This window comes from Lathamus discolor, chromosome 17 (genome assembly GCF_037157495.1).
Source record: "Lathamus discolor isolate bLatDis1 chromosome 17, bLatDis1.hap1, whole genome shotgun sequence".
NCBI classification, from domain to species: Eukaryota; Metazoa; Chordata; class Aves; order Psittaciformes; family Psittacidae; genus Lathamus; species Lathamus discolor.
In genome coordinates this window covers 825,531-844,179 of record NC_088900.1, presented here as the reverse complement: position 1 = coordinate 844,179, position 18,649 = coordinate 825,531, and the positions used below count along the sequence as shown (strand labels likewise).

The 18,649-nt window shown below is 46.0% G+C and overlaps 1 protein-coding gene and 2 long non-coding RNA genes across 4 annotated transcripts; all 3 read right to left on the bottom strand.

The window, feature by feature from the left end:
• Positions 1-437: 437 nt before the first annotated feature.
• Positions 438-3,155, bottom strand: LOC136023041 (uncharacterized). Its single transcript, XR_010616445.1, has 2 exons — positions 3,045-3,155; positions 438-2,356 (listed from the first exon to the last, which is right to left on the bottom strand). It is a non-coding gene; the product is annotated as an uncharacterized LOC136023041 (long non-coding RNA).
• Positions 3,156-6,012: 2,857 nt separating this feature from the next.
• Positions 6,013-8,933, bottom strand: LOC136023030 (uncharacterized). The gene is made up of 2 exons (XM_065697070.1): positions 8,881-8,933; positions 6,013-8,041 (listed from the first exon to the last, which is right to left on the bottom strand). Exon 2 carries the CDS (start codon positions 8,021-8,023, stop codon positions 6,740-6,742), a length of 1,284 nt encoding a protein of 427 aa, XP_065553142.1. The 5' UTR covers positions 8,024-8,041; positions 8,881-8,933; the 3' UTR covers positions 6,013-6,739.
• Positions 8,934-13,666: 4,733 nt separating this feature from the next.
• LOC136023152 (uncharacterized) lies at positions 13,667-17,963 on the bottom strand. 2 transcript variants are annotated; one of them, XR_010616495.1, is made up of 3 exons: positions 17,262-17,963; positions 13,887-14,028; positions 13,667-13,771 (listed from the first exon to the last, which is right to left on the bottom strand). It is a non-coding gene; the product is annotated as an uncharacterized LOC136023152 (long non-coding RNA). The 2 variants fall into 2 exon arrangements; XR_010616494.1 differs by having other exon boundaries at positions 13,887-13,975.
• Positions 17,964-18,649: the final 686 nt, after the last annotated feature.

The following is an 18,649-nucleotide window of genomic DNA, read 5'->3' as shown; positions in this document are numbered from 1 at the left end:
GGAATATATTAAGGAAGCCTGCCTCAAGTCAGGCTTGCAGTGTGGCAGCCTGGTCCTTTGACTCAGAGGAAATCTTTTTAAGGCTACACTATCTTTCTGATGTGATTAAGCACATAAAACCCAGTAAAGCCAATCATCCTTTAAAGAAAGGCACAGCTATCAAAACCCTCATATCCTGACTTGCCTTTAACTATGATTGTTCCCTCCTATGAACACTGTTAGTATAGGCAGTGTGCAGGAACACAAGAGCTGGAAATGGTTTCCTTAGGGAAGATCTTGCTCTCCTTTGCATGGTAGTTTTCCAGCTGTCTAAAACAAGCCATTATTGCACTTGGAAATCACCAGGAGCTCTGGCAGAATCACTTGGTGTGAAACTCTGCTTGGGCTGAAGGAGGGAAAGGAACTCGGCTATGGTGTTTTCCTGGTTCCCTGCAGCATCACATCCCTTGTAAATTCAGACCCAGCTGCCCAGGTTTGACAGGAAGACTCCCCCCTCTTTAGGAGCTGTATAGTTAGAGACCAGCAGTGGATATGCAATGGCCTGAAGTTCACTTAATGCAGCAAAGCCACCCCAAGAAGTTTCTCTGCCATTGGCCTCCCATCTGAGCTAGTTTACCTCCATCCCACAAGCACAAACCATCAAGCATGTGCCCACTAATAAGACAACATTTCCAGGTAAGAGGTGTTAAAACGCATCCATTTATTGATCCCGATCACAACAGACTCCACTTTCCACTGAGCATTTCACCACAGTCAGTTTCAAATAGTAGTGACAGTCAGAGTGGGGGATACAGACAAGTGTAGCTAATGTGTCTGCCTTGCTTGGCAGGGAAGGCTTAGCCCTGTGCAGTCACACACGGATCACTGTGAAGTGCATAGCCCTGACCAGGGGAAACGTGCATGAAAAGGAAGAATCAGCTACTTAAATACACTTCGTACAGATGTGCTTTGCTCTGGAGAGAGGGAGAGGTTACTGCCACTTGCAGAAGACAATATACCAGCTTTAAGTTCAGTATCACTTTTCAAAGCAGGCTTTAGAGCCCAAAGAGTTTTCTAGAGTACAAATACCCGTCGCATGTTAGTCCTTGCAGGATCAAGGCAACGGATTCATCACTTGCCTGCAGACGAGCCCTCAGTCTGCTCAGTGGTTGCCACACCAAGTTTCATGTGCTCTTTCAGTGCTCCTCTGGATTTCCCCCATTGCTAGCTGTGATTTTACCCTGCAGAGCAGCCTGGGTTTCTGCCAGACAACATGGGGGCTCCTCTGGTGTCTGCCCATCATCACAGTCATCGGCCATTTCTTCAGCTTGCTCTGGTTCAAAAGCATTTTCTGCCACATCTTCGGTAACAGAACCCTCTGTATCCTGTTCCCACTGCAGATCAGGTGGGGCTTTAGCAGCACAATGTACTTTTTCTTCTACTGCCTGCTCTTCTACAGGTCTCTGCACATTTCCTGGGCCCTCTCTTGTCTCTGCAGTCTCCAGAGGCAGCTCTGACTCCTCTGTGGTACGCACAGCAGCCAGGGAGTCAGCTGCCTTCTGCACAGACACTTTCCTAGGAGCCTTTCCAGCACAAGCGTCCTCTGGAGCACACACACCTCCAGCCTCTTGCTCCTCACCAGGCTCAGGTTCTGCTGCAGCAGACTGCACCCTGCCAGGTCCATCTTGGACATCTGCAGACACATGGACTTCAGCTTTCACCATGGTCTGTGTAAGAGGTGTCACTTTACCATCCCCACAGCCGAGCTGCTCACTGGGTGCACAGCTGCTATTAGAGTGCAGAACAGCTTCAGCCTTACTCTCTTCTGAGCTTCTGCGGGCAGACTGGGCTTCTCTCTTAGTCTGTTCAGTGTGTTCCTGGTGCTGCATCACCTCTGTGCTAGGCCTGGCTTCAGGGTCCTGGGATGCCTCAGCATCTTGTGTGCCTCCAGCAGTTGCAGGGAGCGGGGCCTCACCGTTTTGTGCAGGTAGAGGTGCAGCTTGCTCTCCTGTCTCCTGTTCAGCCCAAGCTGCAGCCTCAGATGCATCCAACACCAACTTTGGAGCAGGAAGTTCAGGGCCTTTTGTAGTTCTTCCTATACGTGCTGACTGAATATGGTTCTCCCCAGTCCATGTTGAAGCATCACAGAACACACGTGTGGTCCCCAATATCTTTTTTCCCTTGGCCTTATGAAAAACAACTCTTTTTGGAAGCACACAGGGCCTCTTGTTCTTGCCAAAGATCCCTCCCATTGCCAGAGATAAAAGGAGCACCTCACTGAGTACCTTCTTCTGGAGAAGCTGCCACCTGCTACGAGCTGCAGACTGCCTAGAGGTGAGTGGGGAGCTTGTTTCTTAGTGAAGAAATGGCTTCACACCTGAAAGACATGGGTATTTATTAGCCTGTATCCATCTGGGGCAATTAGCTGTACAGTTCTCACACAGGAGTAGCTGTAAAGCATTGTCAGGGATCACAGACAGGAGCTAAACACAGGTGGAATTGCACATGCAGGGGAAAAACAGAGAGACCTTCCCCTCTTTAAGACATAAAGAGTCTGAGGAAGAGGGAAGAGACTACTCATCAGTCAAACCAGACACTGCTGCTTGCTCTCTTTCAGTGGCTGCAGTGCCAATAGGATTGCATGATACTACAGACTTGTATAGCAAAGCAAGTTTGTTGGACTTTAGCCAAGGAAATGTTCAGACCACCAGTAGTAGATGGGAGCAGGAAGCAAGGCAGGCAGAAAAGTTACATGTGAACTTAAAATTCACAAGACACAACGTGGTTCATTCCTTAATAAGGCCATCAAAAGAAGGCTGAAAGAGGCACAAGCAAACCAGAAAGCAAAAGAGCATCTCCCAGCACAAAATGAACTCCTGAGAACCCAACAGCAGGGTTTGCCTTGAGTACTTACACAAGTTAACAACAAAGCTACTTGCACTCAGAAAGGCCCCAAAACTATGCAGGAATTAAAGCCAAGACCCCAAAGCATAAAAATCAAACTACAACCTCAGACTGCACAAAACCTCACCAGCATTACCCCTCAAACCAAAGCCCCTTCTTACCAACACAACTCCACAACACCCACTGACCACCCAACACCTACAAGGCAAACCCTCACTTAGGTTAAATAGGAGGAGGTGGTCACACTCAATTTCTTCCCCCCTGACTCCCAATGTTAGTTCCAGGCTGTGAAGTTCCCTCACGCTGTCTTCGCATTTTCCCAGCCATTTCATAGCCATTGGAAGCAACATATGGCTGTACTTGCTGAGTGCTTTTGGTACATGATTAGCTTCATTGTGGTCACTTGGTAATAAGCATTGACTACTTAAAACAAAGCTAATGATTAATACAGTGCAGCCATGGACAAGTAAAGTGACCTCTGTTTATAGCCTGTGATGAGGCAGAACAGCAGCAGTACTTCAGGCTGGGTGTGAGCAGTCCCTGGGTTTACAAACCATTGCATCCTCTTGTATTACTTTATATTGAGCAGTTGGGGGGGGGAAATTATCCCACTTTCCACCTTTGTGCTGTCTTCAACTGGTTGAGTCGTGCAAGTGGTGTTTTACAGCAGATTATCTTAATGTCTGCAGCCCCAGCTGATCCCCCTCACCATTAACAGCCATACAGTTGCTGTATTGCCCTGCTTGTGTTCACTGCCTGGCAGCCAGTTGTAACATGAAATAGGTCGCCTGGGCAAAACACAAAAGCAAATATCCATTAAAGCCAAACTAATCCCAGAGCCATGAGCAGAAAGGCAGATCCTGAACACCCACTGCCAGCAGCAATGAAGCTGAACAAAAGCCAGAAAGATTACACTGGTTGGATGCCATAAAAGGCCCTTTGAACCTACATTCTTTGATGCCAAATTTGGTTCAGGTTGCTATACTTTGCCCAGCCTCTATGATTCCCTGGATGCAGACAACACAAAGGAGCTTTTGGTGAGGTAATTCTGTGTGTGCAGCCAGTTGTGGGACTTGAACAGCATCTGTATCTTGCCTTTTAACATGGTCCAGCATCTGCTCTGCACTGTCCCACTCACAGTGACTTTATGGCTGGGGGCTTTTATGACAGCTTTTACAAAGCCCTTTTTGTATGCTCTCTATTGGGCTGATGCAATATATCAGCAGTTCATCAGTTTTTTGACTATTGGAAACCTCTCTGGAGTTCATCCTTGTTTTTGACGTGTGAGATGCACAGATGACAGTACGTACAGACTGTCACACATCAGTGGCTGAAAAACTCTGGTGCCTTTAGGGACATTGGTGCTTTGTACAACAGCGCAACTGGAAGGAAATCACACATTTGCAGCTCTCATGCAGCCTCTGCATGGGTTGATGTTATTCATTACATCACTAAGGTTGGAATATCTGAGATTCAAAGTATAACATTTCTTGCCCTTGCATCATTGGAATTCTAAGGACATTCTAATAGCAGAGTCCAGCTTACACCTGTTTGGACCAATACAGAAAACCTCTTGCATGGGAGACACCACAGAAGATGTCAATGTAACACACACAAGCAGGGGAAGGGAAACCTTACTGTCACAGCAATCACATCCGCTCTGCTGACTGGCTATTTCCCATCTCTGCTACTCTGACATATTTTAAAGGGCTGTTCTCAAAAAGCCATACACTTCATTTTGTGACAAATGACAAAACCACAGCCCTTACAAAGAGCTTTGCTCAGATGTCAGCTCAGGATTGTGTTGTGTGATTGAATGCTGGACCACAGGACTGTTACAAAGCCTTTTAGATGGCATCACTGGTGATGAGGAGCATGCTGCAGTCAGCTCAGGACATCAGTCTTTGTGGTTTGGGGTTTTTTTATTGCACAGAGTTCAAGCTGCTCCCTCTTACTAGACCTGTCTCTTCCTCCCAGTGCACATGGCAGCTAGATGCAGTGGATGGGCTGCCCAGGGGCTCCTCTCATCCATCACACTGCTGACATTACCGAGAGTGACAGAAGCATCCTCTTCAAAGAGCGAAAAGAGCTTTCCAGCACTGAGCTCTACAGCACAGTAGAGACACCAACACTTAACCCTTCCAGATGATGCATCACATGAACTTCACTGGAGAGTTTCTGCCTTCCCCTTGTTTCCAGGCTAAGGAACCACATGCCCCAGACTTCCAATGGTTAAGAAACATCTTCTGTAGCACAGCTGCTTCTTGTAACCCTGCTTAACAGAATTAACTCACCAGCCCATAGGCAGGAATAAACCTGATGAAGTCTGATGGCATTTAGGTCCTCCTATCTGCCTGTAGTGATGTTTTGTTCCTGGGGTAGGTTGGGACAAAGACCAGCAGTTATCTCACCCAGTTCCCTGCTTGGGCAGCCCTTGGCTACAAGTATTAACAGGGAGAACTGTGACTTCTGGCAGAACACGTGAATTAAGACAAGTTTAGAAAGGTAAGTTTTGAGTCAGCTTTGCACAAGGATGTTTATTTAATAGCTTCTCTCCTTTCAGGCCCCAGCATCCCATTGTTTGGTTTCACAGCAGAGATAGCCCACCTAAGCAACAAACAGTTCACTAGCTTAGAGATGCCTTTAAAGGAACAGAAATGTACTACAGGCACCTCTTTCCTTGCAGCTTACAGACTCATAAGTGAAGATTTGCTTGGCAAGCCTTACATATAGGAGACTTTGTCAGCCTAAATGCAGTTGGAAGAACAAAGTCAAGGTATTGAAACACCTTATCCCTTCACCAAAGCACTTTCATCCCCAACCTCCTCAGCTTTCAGCCCTGTGCAAGCAAATCATTCAGCAGTGTTATGCTTTGTCTTGTATTGTTTTTCCTCCCCCAGCATCCTTTCAAGTCCTGTTCCTCAAGCACACAGTAAGCCTGAAAGAACTCCAGTGTGCCATCCCTGTGCCCTCCCACATGCACATCTGGGCACTGCACTCCATGCAGTCAGTTTGTTCAAAGGGGTTTTAAGGAGGAACAGTCACCATTTCTCCTTTGAAGTGCTTAGAGAAGAGCACAGTGGTTCCAACCATATTCTTTTGCCTTTAACACCCAACAATTAAAACATATTCAGGGTAGGGTTTTGCCATGATCTTAAAATATTTTATTGGTAGTACAAAGGTAGAAACGTTAAAAGTCAGTAGATTTAAGCAGCAATACACTGACTTCTGCATTCTGACCAAGACTGCATTTCTCACTTCTGCAGAAGCAATATAGATTCCATTAATGCTGCCACTGTGACAAGAAACAACCATCATTTCATCACCTTGTTTAATAGTGACAACAAACCAGGGACTATCAGCTGCACACGAGGGGTATGCAGGGAGGTAGCTCAAACATGTGGTTATTTCCAGGTAGCAAAGGAAGAAACTCTTGACCTCACAGGAAACATATGACTGGGCTGTATTAAAGGAGCATTTGTCTTCTCCATTCGCAGACTCTTAAGACTAAGAGATGAAACATCATGCTTCACTGGGGGAATGCAGTGCCCAACATCACAACTGTGAACTCACAGTTGAAGTGAAACTCTCCCAGTAGGGCATGATCTCCTGAAAAACAGCTGCTGGAAAGAGGAAGAACTGGAACTGCATCTCAGCTGGAATTCAGGAGAAGATATGGAATATCTACTACTATCACCTATCTGTTTAGCAAGACTGCTCTCAGAAGTCAAAAACATCTTACAAAATCCCAATTCAACAGTTTGAGTTGCTTCCTGTGGCTGAAATTCCTTAAGGCAAGTGTGATGCACTTGCCACTGAACACATATGACAGCAGGCCGTTCCGTCTTCACGTCTCTCAAGCTTCAACATTCTCAGCTTCCCTTTCTCCACTACTCCCCTGCTCCGCAGACAGTGAGGAGGTCACATTTAGGAAGCCAGCATCTTGCTTTACAGGTATCTGAACACAAGTTACTGGTTCTACTGGAAGCTCTGTTTGTTGCTGTGGCTCTGCCTCCCTTGCTGCAGTTTCTGTATCACATTTGCTGTTCTCATCTTCCAGTTCATGGAGGCACAAAACCCCGCTCTGTTCCACAGGCTCTGCACAGCACAAGCTCTCCATCTCCTCTGCATTTCTCATGCTAGACTGGGTCTCTTGCTCTAGGAAGTTAAGCAGCTGGTTTGCTGGCTCAAGAGATGCCCCCTCTGGACGCAGGGACTCCCAAGGCATTGCAGAAGCAGAGTACATCTCAGCCTTGCCATTTGCTGGGATTGCCAGAGCACCCACAGTCTCCCTGGCCACCTGCATAGGCAGGAGAGATGCTGTCTCTACCTCTACCAGAGGTGGAAGCTCAGCTCTTTCAGCTGTCTGAGGACTTACTTCAGCAAGTTTAGTCCTTTCTGGCTCCTCCACATGCTCAGCAGAAAGGTAGGTGTCAGTCTCCTCCACCATCCACACAGCACATGGTGGCAAGTTTCTTTCTATGAGACTCTCTGCAGTCCCTGCAGGAGGTTTGGGCTCACAGTCTTGGCCTGTTGCCGTCTCACTTAGGATTTCGTTGAAGCTGAGAACAAAGAGGAGACTATTTCTTTGGAGAGCACTTGGGCTAACCTTACTGCAAGCCCCTGCCTGCTCATCAGGCTGCTCTCTGGTTCCAGCCAGCTCAGCATCCTGAGTGGTGCGTGCAACAACCTGGACCTCAGAAGCGCCAGGAACAGGTTTCATTTTCTCTTCCCTGTTCCCCACTTGCTCTCCCTCTTGCTGGTTGCCTGCTTGGGTTAGGACTTCAGCTTCTCCTTTGGTCTCCCCATCTTCAAGGGCTACCAAGAGGCCTGTGGAGTCCCAGGCTGCCTCCCACCCCTCAGTCATTCCCATGGCATCCACAGCAGAGCATCTCTCCATGTTTTCCTCCACAGCATCAGCGGATGGCTGTGCATCCTGGCTCAGTGACTGCACCTCCTCAGAGCCTTGCTTAGATACTTGCAGGGCTGGTGCGGGAGGTGGTGTACCAATGCACAGCGATGGTCTCCCTGAGGCCTGCAGAATTGGCTTAGTCTCACTAGTCTCTTCATTTGCTTCCTCCCGTTTCAGACATCTCCCACAAGGCACACAGAACATCTGCCCACTGAAGTTGCTCCCCATGTTGGCACTCAGCTCAACCTGCAAGAAAGAACAACTGGGTATCACAACTGTCTGTCTGCAAGCAACACTGTCGGCTTGCAGGACAGGCCACCCTTTACAGAAGCAGCTGAGTATCATACACCAGAGAGCATCAGTAAGGTAGAAGTAACAACAGCACTACTGTACATTCTTAATTGTCACTTGTCTGCTGCTCTGTATTTGCGGAGCTAAGGCAGTTCAGAGCTTTGAACTCTGTACTCCAATCAGGGACTCCCATCAGTCACTCAGGCTTGGTTACTAACTGGCAAGGTGGAAATCAACTCCAAGGAGTAGCTGGTGTTAATCCTGCCAAGTAACATAGTTCAGGTGCAGCCTGTTGACAAGAGCAACTCCTTCAACTTGAAGGAGAAATGGAGTTTAAACTTCCAGCTGGAATCCCTACGAAATGACAGCAAATCCAACCAAGCAAACACCCTTTGTTAAGTGGAATTAAGAGATTACCACTGCCCAGGTTTCTTCTGCACAGAGAAAAGTAGTTCCTTCTAGTCAAAACCACATGGGCTTGTTTTACTTTCCAGGGCTGGTCCAGGAAAACTTAGTGTCAGACCATGGAACCTTCTCAACACATAAGTCCACACCAGAATACTCAATGGAAAGTTAAACCCATGAGTGTACTTTCATTAGAAGAAGCCTCAGTTTTGAATAACGTTGCCAGCATTTGGATACTACCACAAATACTACCACTTCAGGAGCCAAAGACCACAGGATGATCCCAGCCTCTTCGAATCTACCCATTTTCCCAACACATTTGTTCTGGCAGAATCATTAACTTATTGAAACCAACGAACAGAAGACCTTAGATTAACATAGCTACTTACCAGCCTAGAGAAAATCCCAAACAGAACACAAGAGAAAACATCCCAAGTACCTTCTAGACCTCAAGCTCAACTTAAATAGCATGGGGGGGTCGCACAAAATCCCTTCCCCCAACTCTTTGAGCATCAATTCCCTGAATCTTTAGTTCCCTCCCATTCTCATTCCCTTCTGTATCAGTTACATCCTTTATTTTCCAGCTGAAGGGGTTTTATTGGCCATTTTGTGTTGCTTATTACCAGAGAGTAAAGTAAAAGTAAAACACAGCCTCTGTTTATTGCAAATGAGTAGTCACTGCAATATAGTGTAGCAACTTGCTGTCGTAAAGCAGTGTAATAGGCCAGAGAATGGTTTTCAGGGAGCAGGCTGGGTCAGGCACTCTGCGATTTGCCTTGGCAGCATCTGCCATCCTCAAAGGGAGTCACTTCCAAAGTGTTGCTGGCTTTGCCACAGTTGGGCATCCTCTAAACGCCTCTGGACTGATCCCACAGCGTTAGGAGGCTCTGAAACATTGATACAAGGGTGATGTGCGAGACAGAAGGGCTGACTTCCCCAGTAGAGCCCTGGTGTACTCGAGCACCAGGGGCTGATGCACATTTTCCTTCTGCATGTTTGTATTTCCCAAGTGGGTCCCTGCGTGTTGTGCTTCCCCTTATTGTGACTACAGGCAAATGGACAGTGTTTGAGGGCTTCTCTCCACCTCAGTGATCAGAAGGCTTGAAATCAGGGCTGTGGCTGCACTTTGAGTCCATGTGGAATGTTTCCTCTGTTCTAACATCTATTGCCTGCTAAGAAATAAAGACCAAATCTGTGTCTTCAGCATTAGTCATGTCCTCAGAGACTGCCTGAACTACACACCCCTTAGTAAGTGAGGAGAGGGCACCCTCGAGGCTTTTCTAGAACTCCTCCTCACATATAGAACTGTTCCTCACATACTTTTATGCATTTTCATAGTTCTCTGCTCAGGGAAGAACTTAAATACCCTGAGATGACCCTGACTGGGCTCCACAAAGCACCGGCTCAGTTCTTCCCCCCTCGTCTCTCAGGGCAGCCTCTGTCTGCTGCAAGTTTGGCTGACCACAGCTCTTGAACTGTGCTCAGAGACTTCTGGGTGAGCAGACATCCTGTCTTTTCTCATACCGCCTTTTTGCTCCCTCCACAGGGCAAAGACACAGATGTTTCTGAAGAAGCAGGTTTGGCCAGGCCAAAGCCAGTGCAGGACAGCACTGATGATGTGCACAGTGGTAGTGTAAGTGTAGTCAGCACGTGATACCTAATCCTAAAACCACCAAATCCCACTAACACTAAACACTTGCTAAAATAGACATAAAAGGTGGCCTTTAAAGTATGGTTCACCCTCGATCTTGGTTCACAGGGGAGGGACACGATGGGTAAATGAGCTTTTCCAGTGGGAAGTAAATGAGGCAGCTTCTGGCTGTTTTACTGGGGTACCATCAACCTCCTTGCACATATAACCACCAATAGCTTGGCCCTTGTCCCACATCACATTCACCAGCTATGTTACAGGCTGCATGTTTGATGTGGATACCAGTTTGCATACTGAACTAAATAGAAAATGGAAGCAAAAAGCTTTCACAAAGTATTGGTTTAATGTCAGCTGCGGTTAACATTGAACAGTGATGCTGTAGAAATAGAACAAGAGTATGAGAAAGCTTTTCTGTTACAGGATTGGAAAACTCCCTGTCCTTTGGGCATTGATGCACAATGAGACTTCCTTGCCTTCAAAGAGCTTGGGTTTATTCAGAGGAGATGAGGACATGGCACATGTGGAGAGCTAAAAAATGCTTTTCAAAGGAAAACGAATCCTCATCTCAGTGAAGGCTAAAGCACTGAAGTTAGAAACCACCTGAAACTGAGGGCAAATTCAGTTTGTGAACAGAAGCATCCACAGGACATATACCAGTGGTTTTATGTACAGTTACACATTTAGTAACTTGGAAATAACAGTGTCCTGCAGTTGCACATGCAAGCAGGTGAAGATACACTGCTGTTCCTACAGGAGAAGCAAGGTGGGTATGGTTACAGATTTTTTATAACCACTCTGTTTCCTTGTTGACTGCTGAAATCTGTTGGCACTTTACACATAGACATGTACTGTCAGCACTTATTTCTGCTGCACATGGGACGTGTTGTTTTCAACGAGTCTATCACATTTTATGCTCCGCCATCAAGATGAAGGTTCAAGGCTCTCACTGATCACACTGGAGTGCTGTCTTTAGTCTCGCAGCACAGCTTCCTCAGGCAGGGGGCATTGCCAAGGCTCCTAGCACTCATTTTCACATCTCTCTGTGCCTCCCTCCAGCACCCCAGACTGCTGGAGTCTCCTCTTCAGCCTCCATCACAGGCTCACCTTCACAATTTTTGACTTCAGTGTAGTCTCAGGCTCACACAAGAGACTGCTCAGTGCACTGACCAGTGCAGCAGTTATACATGTTTGGTGACTCAGAGAACAGCAAAAATCCTGCTTTACTATGTCTGTTCCCCACACTTTCAGTACCACAGCAGCAACGTGCCTAGATGTTGAATCAGTTACAATATCATAGTGTGCTTCACATAGGAGAGACGGGTCTTCGGCTGAAGCAAAGCAGTTTCTGGTGACTAGACCAAGACTTATTTCTCCCCCACAGATAAACAGGGCCTCATGAGCATCCCCATTCCCAAACCACTTCTGAAAAAGCAGTTGCCTGGTTCCTTTGGGAAAAGTTCTGCTACACAAGCCTGGATAATGCACACGTTTTGAAGTGGAACATGGGTTTTCCCTTTGTGGGGTGAATAACAGCTTAAGAACTCACCTACTCCAGAACTGCTCCAACATTGAATTTTGAGAGGTGCTTAATGCTTCACCAAGCATTTCCCCTTTATTGTGATATAGCAGGTGGCACAGGAATAGATGCCATGCCTGTCACATAGACCACCACCACCACCACATGCAGGATATCATTTAACAGCACTGAAAAGTGTTTACACATCTCTGTTTGTGACTTTATTTAAAGCCTGTGACTTCGCTTTAGGAGTCTTGACATGTTACAACTGTAAAACAAACAAGAGAAGCCTCATTTTACATGTTTCCTTACTCTTTGCATTTCCAGCACTGCAGGATACACTGACCCTGTCTGTTTAGCGTAATGATTTGACTTAAGCTTGGTTTGACAAAAGCTTAATGGCTTGACAAAAGCTTAATGGCTTGACTCAACAGGCCCCCTGAAATCACATCTGTTCCAGCAGCATATGGAGAGATCCAGATGGATTTGACAGCCCCAAGCCGGGCCTGGTCACCTGCCAGGGGACTGGAGCTGAGTTCCTTGCCAGGCAGCCAACCAGGTTACCCACAGGCACTGTGAGAAGGCTGGATCAGCAGGGAATCAGCTCCCAGCTCCCATGCCTTCTCACTCCACCTCTTCCTTCAAGTGTGCCCATGTACCCAGAATTTAGTGACCATAATCGATATTCCAGAGCTTTCAGTAAGAAGAAGTCCAAGAGCTTGATTAAATTGCAAACCGAGCCCCACTGCTCACCTTTGCTGTGAGATGTCTGCCCAGCATGACCTTAGGTCTTGACCTCTGTTCACTCTTTAACAGCTCCGAGATAAGATTCTGCCTTTTTCCTCTCACAGAGCTCATATCAGACGCTGTTCTCACTCCTCTATTCAAGTCCTCGGGATGTTTTGCATACACATAGCTCACTTAAGGATCTGACAAAGCTTGGAAGCCTGGTCTGGCTGGAGGAAGAGCAGGGGTGAAAGCAGACATCACTGTCTCTTTGCATCAGTGATAGTTATGGGTGAAAGCATGGTTTTCCCCCATCATAGTGATGAACTGGACTGAGCATGAAGAGTCTTAACAAATAGATGAAATAGCTTTGAGACAATTTAGCAGCACATTAAGTGAAAGAAGATCTTTTCAAGGAAGAACCTGCTTTCAACAGAAATTAAGCTTGAGAGCATGTGGTTCAAAAAGCTTTGGAGAATGCAAGCTGCAAGCATCTTTTCAAGTTACAAAGTCAAGGTGCAGGTTTGACAGCCTCAATTAGAGAGCAAGACCTCTTCTCACCTTATTACAGTGATTACCAAGGACTTTGTTATTCCACCACTGCAAAGAGGCCACGGTAATTGCAGGAGAGCTGCATTAGCTCAGCTTTTGGACTGATCTTTTCTACCCTCATCCATTATCCAATGGGACTGCTTAGGTCTCATTACAGCATCACAGAAGAAACACTACACTGTTGTAACTGGGGTGACTGAGGATGAAAATACTGCAAGTGGAGTGTCAGCCGCAGGGCTCAGGTTCCCTCAGGTCCCACACTGGTTTTCAGGACACTCAAGCTAACCCTGGCCTTCAGACCACTGAATTCACATTAAAGATGCAACACTGCTGAGTATCTAAGTGCCTGTAACCGAGTCTCAGTAGTACAGGGCTCGATGCATTAAGGAACTTCATTGGTGGTCTGGAAATATAAAGTATTTATTTTAAACTCAGCTTTTAGCAGACACCTGAGGTATTTACAGTTACATTAACAAGAGACAGAACAGAATCAGCTCTGTTACAACACACATCTGTCAGGAGGATGTGGCTCAAGTCACTGGGGAGTACATCCAGTCCAGGCAGGTGACATTGGCAATGCTATTTATGAGCAACAATACACACGCCCACTCTCCTCCATGAGGCATGATGCAGAAGCATAAAGCATGATGCAGAAGGCCAACATATGGCTAAGGGGAAAGCCCAGCCTGCAGCTGGACACAAAAGACTACACAGTTGGTGTGAACCCCCTTTCTCCTCCAGAAACCAGTTCGTTGAGCAGGCATAGCAAGGCAGGTGCCAAAAGACTGTTCAGTGACACCCATCATAAGCAGCTGCATCTTTCCCACTGCATGATCTGCAACAGAAACAAAGCACAGACAAAGCCTGCATGTCTCAGGCCAGCAGAGAACAGACTTGTACTGAAAATTACATCAGTTGGTTTAATCCCAAGCTTTCCTAAGAACACTTACCAGTTCAGGGCCCCTCCTCTGCTCCAGTTCAGCAGTCAGCAGCACTTGGAAGCAGCATTGCTGGCAGATGATTCCTGTTGTTCCCAAGCCTAAACGCACAACAAGTAGGTAGGTCTCCATCTGGGAAAGCAGCTATTGCCTTCTACATGGTGGATGTAAGACACCATGGGAAAACATACACAACAGCATGGCCATTTCATACAGTGGGGCAGAGTGGACAAACAAGATGAGCTGTCTGAGATCTGGTAAGACACTCCTAATGCTATTGCACACAACTGACTCATTTAATCCAACTGGGATTGTCTTATAATTGTTGGAGAAGCTGCCTCTGGAGAACAATTGCAAACACCCATCAAGATCATCCTCATCTAAGTGAATGATGTTGGCAGCAATACAAATCACCACCTACCAGTGCAGTTGCTAAATCTGTTAAGGGAATATACATCCTACTGCTGACAATAAAGGAAGTGCTAAATGTAGTTAGGCTTCTTTATTATTTATTTGTTTCTCCCTAATTACACTTATTTCTATACAACACTGATGGCAGTCCATCAGCATTTGTTCATTCACCAGAGCATTTCAAGATGCCAAGTCAGGCTTAAAAATAGACTCCTATGTGTTACAGAGCTCAATTTGGATATGATTTCTTGCATAGTATGAGCGGTTATATGGATGAATTTGTCTTACAGCTCTCCAGCTTGCTCTTAAGTTTCCCAACCCATCTAAAGCTACATCTGTAATCATGCAGTCGATTGCAACAGGCTATTTAGTTTAGGGGATAATCTGTTTATACAGTTCAGCATGCCAGGCCAACTTCCATGTGCATGCAGGATGAGAAATGATACATACTGACCCAAAGGTCTGTTTACTTCTGTTTGGCTCCTTTTCATCCACAGGCTTATGGACACCAATACTCTAGTTTGAGCTCTGATCCTGGAAAGGCAAAACTCCAGCTTTCAGCAAGGCAGAATTTCACAGCTGGATTAAGAACACATTAAGGCCATTTTGGGGGGTTGAAAAGAGGTTAAACTGCCTGCCTAAGATACAGCCACAACTAAGCAGCTCCACCACCAGTGTGGTCGCTGTGCTGTGACCTACATTTAATTAAGAGCTACTTCTGCAGGGACAAAGATGCTCCTGAGGTGAGGCTCCTGCCCTTTCACTGCTGAGAGGGCAGTGGTGCTATGTCAGATAACAGCTTTATCCCAAATTTCAGACTCCTCTCCTCTTAGCAGCTGTCAAGTGTCACTTGTACACCCAGCACAGCCAGAAGGGCCATAAAGGAGTTGTCTCCATCAGTGAGACAGCAGCCTATGTAGTCTGTAGAAAGGAGGACAAGCCTCAAGCTGGGAATAGGATACTGATGCAGTGACATTGGGAAGTAACAATTATGTATATTTCCAGATTTGGGCAATAATTCTTCTTCCAGGCTAAGAAGAACCCTAGGTAAGTTCCCAAGTTTCAAAGACAAGGCGATACACAAGCTCTCTTTTCTGTGATGAGGCTGAAATCCCTTCTATTTTACCACTCATTTCAGGGCTGGAGAGTCAGACTCAGCATATGACAGCTAAGACCTGGACAACTTCATGAATTGCACTTTCCAGAACATCCCACTTTCCTGGATCCATCTCCTGCCTCTCCAAGGGCTGCTGTTCCTCTGTTAACTGCCACTTTGCAACCACAGGAGCAGGATATTTTAAGGTAACTACTGCAGATGCGTTTACATTGCTTGATTTCAGATTGATGGACCTATATTCCAATCCCTTTAAAAACACCAACCAGCTGTCACTTCAAATTAACCCAATCGAAAAGTTGATAAAAATCCTAATGCTGCCAAGAAAACATCTTGTGCCTTCTATCTCCTGTAATGATTACTACTAATTCAGAAAGACCATTTTCCCCTCACTTAGAGTGATTTCCTACATGGTAAATACCATTCTACCAAGACATAGAGCTTAGAGAGCAAGGAACTAAGTGATAGACCCTTAAATGTGGTTGTCCCTCAGTTGCTGCAGAACCTGCACCCTCAGAACTCCGGTACATTGAGACCCATCATGGTGATAGGAATCACTGCCTGATCAGGCAGCTTCTAGCAAGCTGAAGAGCCCAGCAGCCTTTAGTATTGTCCCATCCCTCCAACGTGTTTACCTTGCCAGATTGTTGCTTCTTCAAAATTTGGTCTAAACCACAGGTTAGTCAAAACAAGTGTATCTCTTCACAGCAGCACTGAATTCGGCAGCCAATGGTTTCACGATCAAGTGATTGTGTCTTTCATATGCTTAACTTTATTGTCCCTTGCTCAAGCATTTCTAAGTCAGAACAAGAAGAAAAGAGCTCAAACTCCTATATTCTTGTATTTTTGTATATTGTGCTCCTGGGAAGCTAGACTGTGACCAAGCCTTCGCCGCTTGTGATTTATAATGGAGGAATATTCCTGACTGGATGAGCACATTCTCAATGTATTCGTGGGAAACTACTGAACCACTGCATTCCAATGTCGAATGGTAACAAAACCAAAGAGGAATCTCCCTATGATGGACATAAATGCACTCTGTGCTCCAGCAGCAGTAACACATCCAGCAGAAACCCCACCACATCCCACTATTGAGTTCTAAAATGTAACTGAGTTTAGGACTGTAGTGCTTGAATGCATGAAATCAAGCTGGAGGCCCTGCCATTTCTGTCAGGCTAAAGCCTACCAGTGCCTGCTCACTCCTACTCAAGTGTCAGAACTTGCTTTAGTACAAGAGATGATACCCATGATTTACACCAGAGTCAGGGTGGCACTTGCCCTGTGAAAGCTGCAGTGGATTCTCTGGAGAACTGCACATCCAACCAGTATCACCTTGATAACGGGCAGCCACCGCTTGCATCAATAGAAGCATCTTCTTGGGTAGCCCCTATACATGAACTGACACTGCTTTAGTTTGCTTTTCCCCAACTACAGTTATTACCATCCAGTACAAAATATATGGCAATTCATGAATAATTGATGGCTCTAGTAAGCTTTACAGAGCAAAACACCCAACTGAATTATGCCAGTGATTTTAAAAGAAAGACCAAAGAGAATGCCTACAAATACAGTGTTCCCTCTGAGTCACTAACATTGGAAATCATTCCATAGCCTGCAGAGTCCCAGATCCTAATGAAAAATAGGAGTTATTCAGCACAAACACATCTATCACTGACTCTGTTGCAGAATTGCTCCTGTGTCATGCCCAGAGATGACAGTTCTTATTCATAAGCAGCATCTGAAAATGATCCTGCAGGAAGAGCTTCTCAGCAGGAAGAGCAGCAGGGAACAGAGAGACGTATGAAGCAATTAAGCGGGACTGTGAATATGCACCATAACACACAGCTTTGGATTCCACATACCTGGAAGTGACAGCTCCAGGGAAGGAGGCTGAGGAAGCGGCTGCTCTTGTCAGCGCTGTCACAACAAAGGAAGTTCATTCCGTCTTTTTGAAATCATTCATTCACTGTACAGAGCAAAACCACTGCAGCAGAGGTGAAAACAGGCATGATACAGAAGATTCTGCTATCAGGTAGAAAACACACTTATGATAAGAAAGATCACACAGAATCGAGACTTGAAGTTAACAAAATAAGCTAAGCTGACAGTCTTAAAGCAATAAGAAGTTTACGATCTACTCAAACCAGGCCAGAATGCTACCAACAGTTCTATTTTAGTGCAGTAAAATCAGCCATGCTTTTTACAAGAGGCAAAACCAACAGTAAAGCTGCATGTTGTCAAACAGAAGAGGGACATAGGTAAAAGAAAGGTTACAGAGCATGCAGAAGTCGCAGCAGTGAGAAAGGAGACACCAAGGAAGACAGATTGCACAGAGGGGGTAACAACAACCAGTAGTCAAGGGACTGGGAAGCACAAATGGTGCTGAGGGAAGAGAGGAAAGAGCTAGCTCCCTGTTCTAGATAATATTAAAAGTGGAGGAAGTACAAAGGGAGGGAAGCACAACTAGTGAACAGAGATTAAAGAGGTGGGGCCTGCACAGTGAATGGCCTCCTGAGGACAGCACAGCTAACTTGGGCTTTCAGTTGCCAACTTTCACATCCTTCTGAGGCTTCACCCACTTCATCTGCTGCTATTGAAATTGAATCTGAAGAAAGAGATTAAAACTCTAATGGAGAATGCATTGGTGACATTCCTAAAAGGACCACTAGAAACAGTCAGATGGGAGGAGCCCAGAAACACAAAGGCTCCCAATTAACTGAGCACAAGAGTAATTGCCAGAACAAAGGCACAAAGGAGACGACGTGCCCTCCCCCTTCTCTAGCAAACCAAACGAAAGCTGGCTTAGGAGAAATAATGATACAACTGCCAAGCAGCTCTGGGAAGGAGAGTTGGTAGAGTGAATAATACTTCAAAAAGTAAAATGAAAGGGCTCTCATTACGAGAGCAGAGAAAAACTGACTTTTAGGTCAGTGTGGAAACAAGGGGAGAATAGGGTGACAAAGCTTTTAAAGCTAACTGAGCAAGTATCATTGAACACCAAGCACACCTTTCCATCTCACGCTGTTTGCAGGAAAGAGCTTCTTTCTACTTAATTGTAATCTACAAACATTGAGCATCAAACCTGGTAGATCACTGTGAGCTCCAGCCTCAGTTCAGGATGGGCTCAGAGTCAGCACAGGGCACCCAGTTACACAGCACTGCTCAAACAACACAGTGGCTTGACTGAAACAGCTCTAAATGAACGGTTGAAGTCTCCTGCAGTGATTGGTTAGTGAAGCCATTCCCAGAC

Bases quoted from the DNA above. Each gene is read 5' to 3' on its own strand.
- LOC136023030 (XM_065697070.1), bottom strand. From the start codon at position 8,023: ATGGGGAGCAACTTCAGTGGGCAGATGTTCTGTGTGCCTTGTGGGAGA.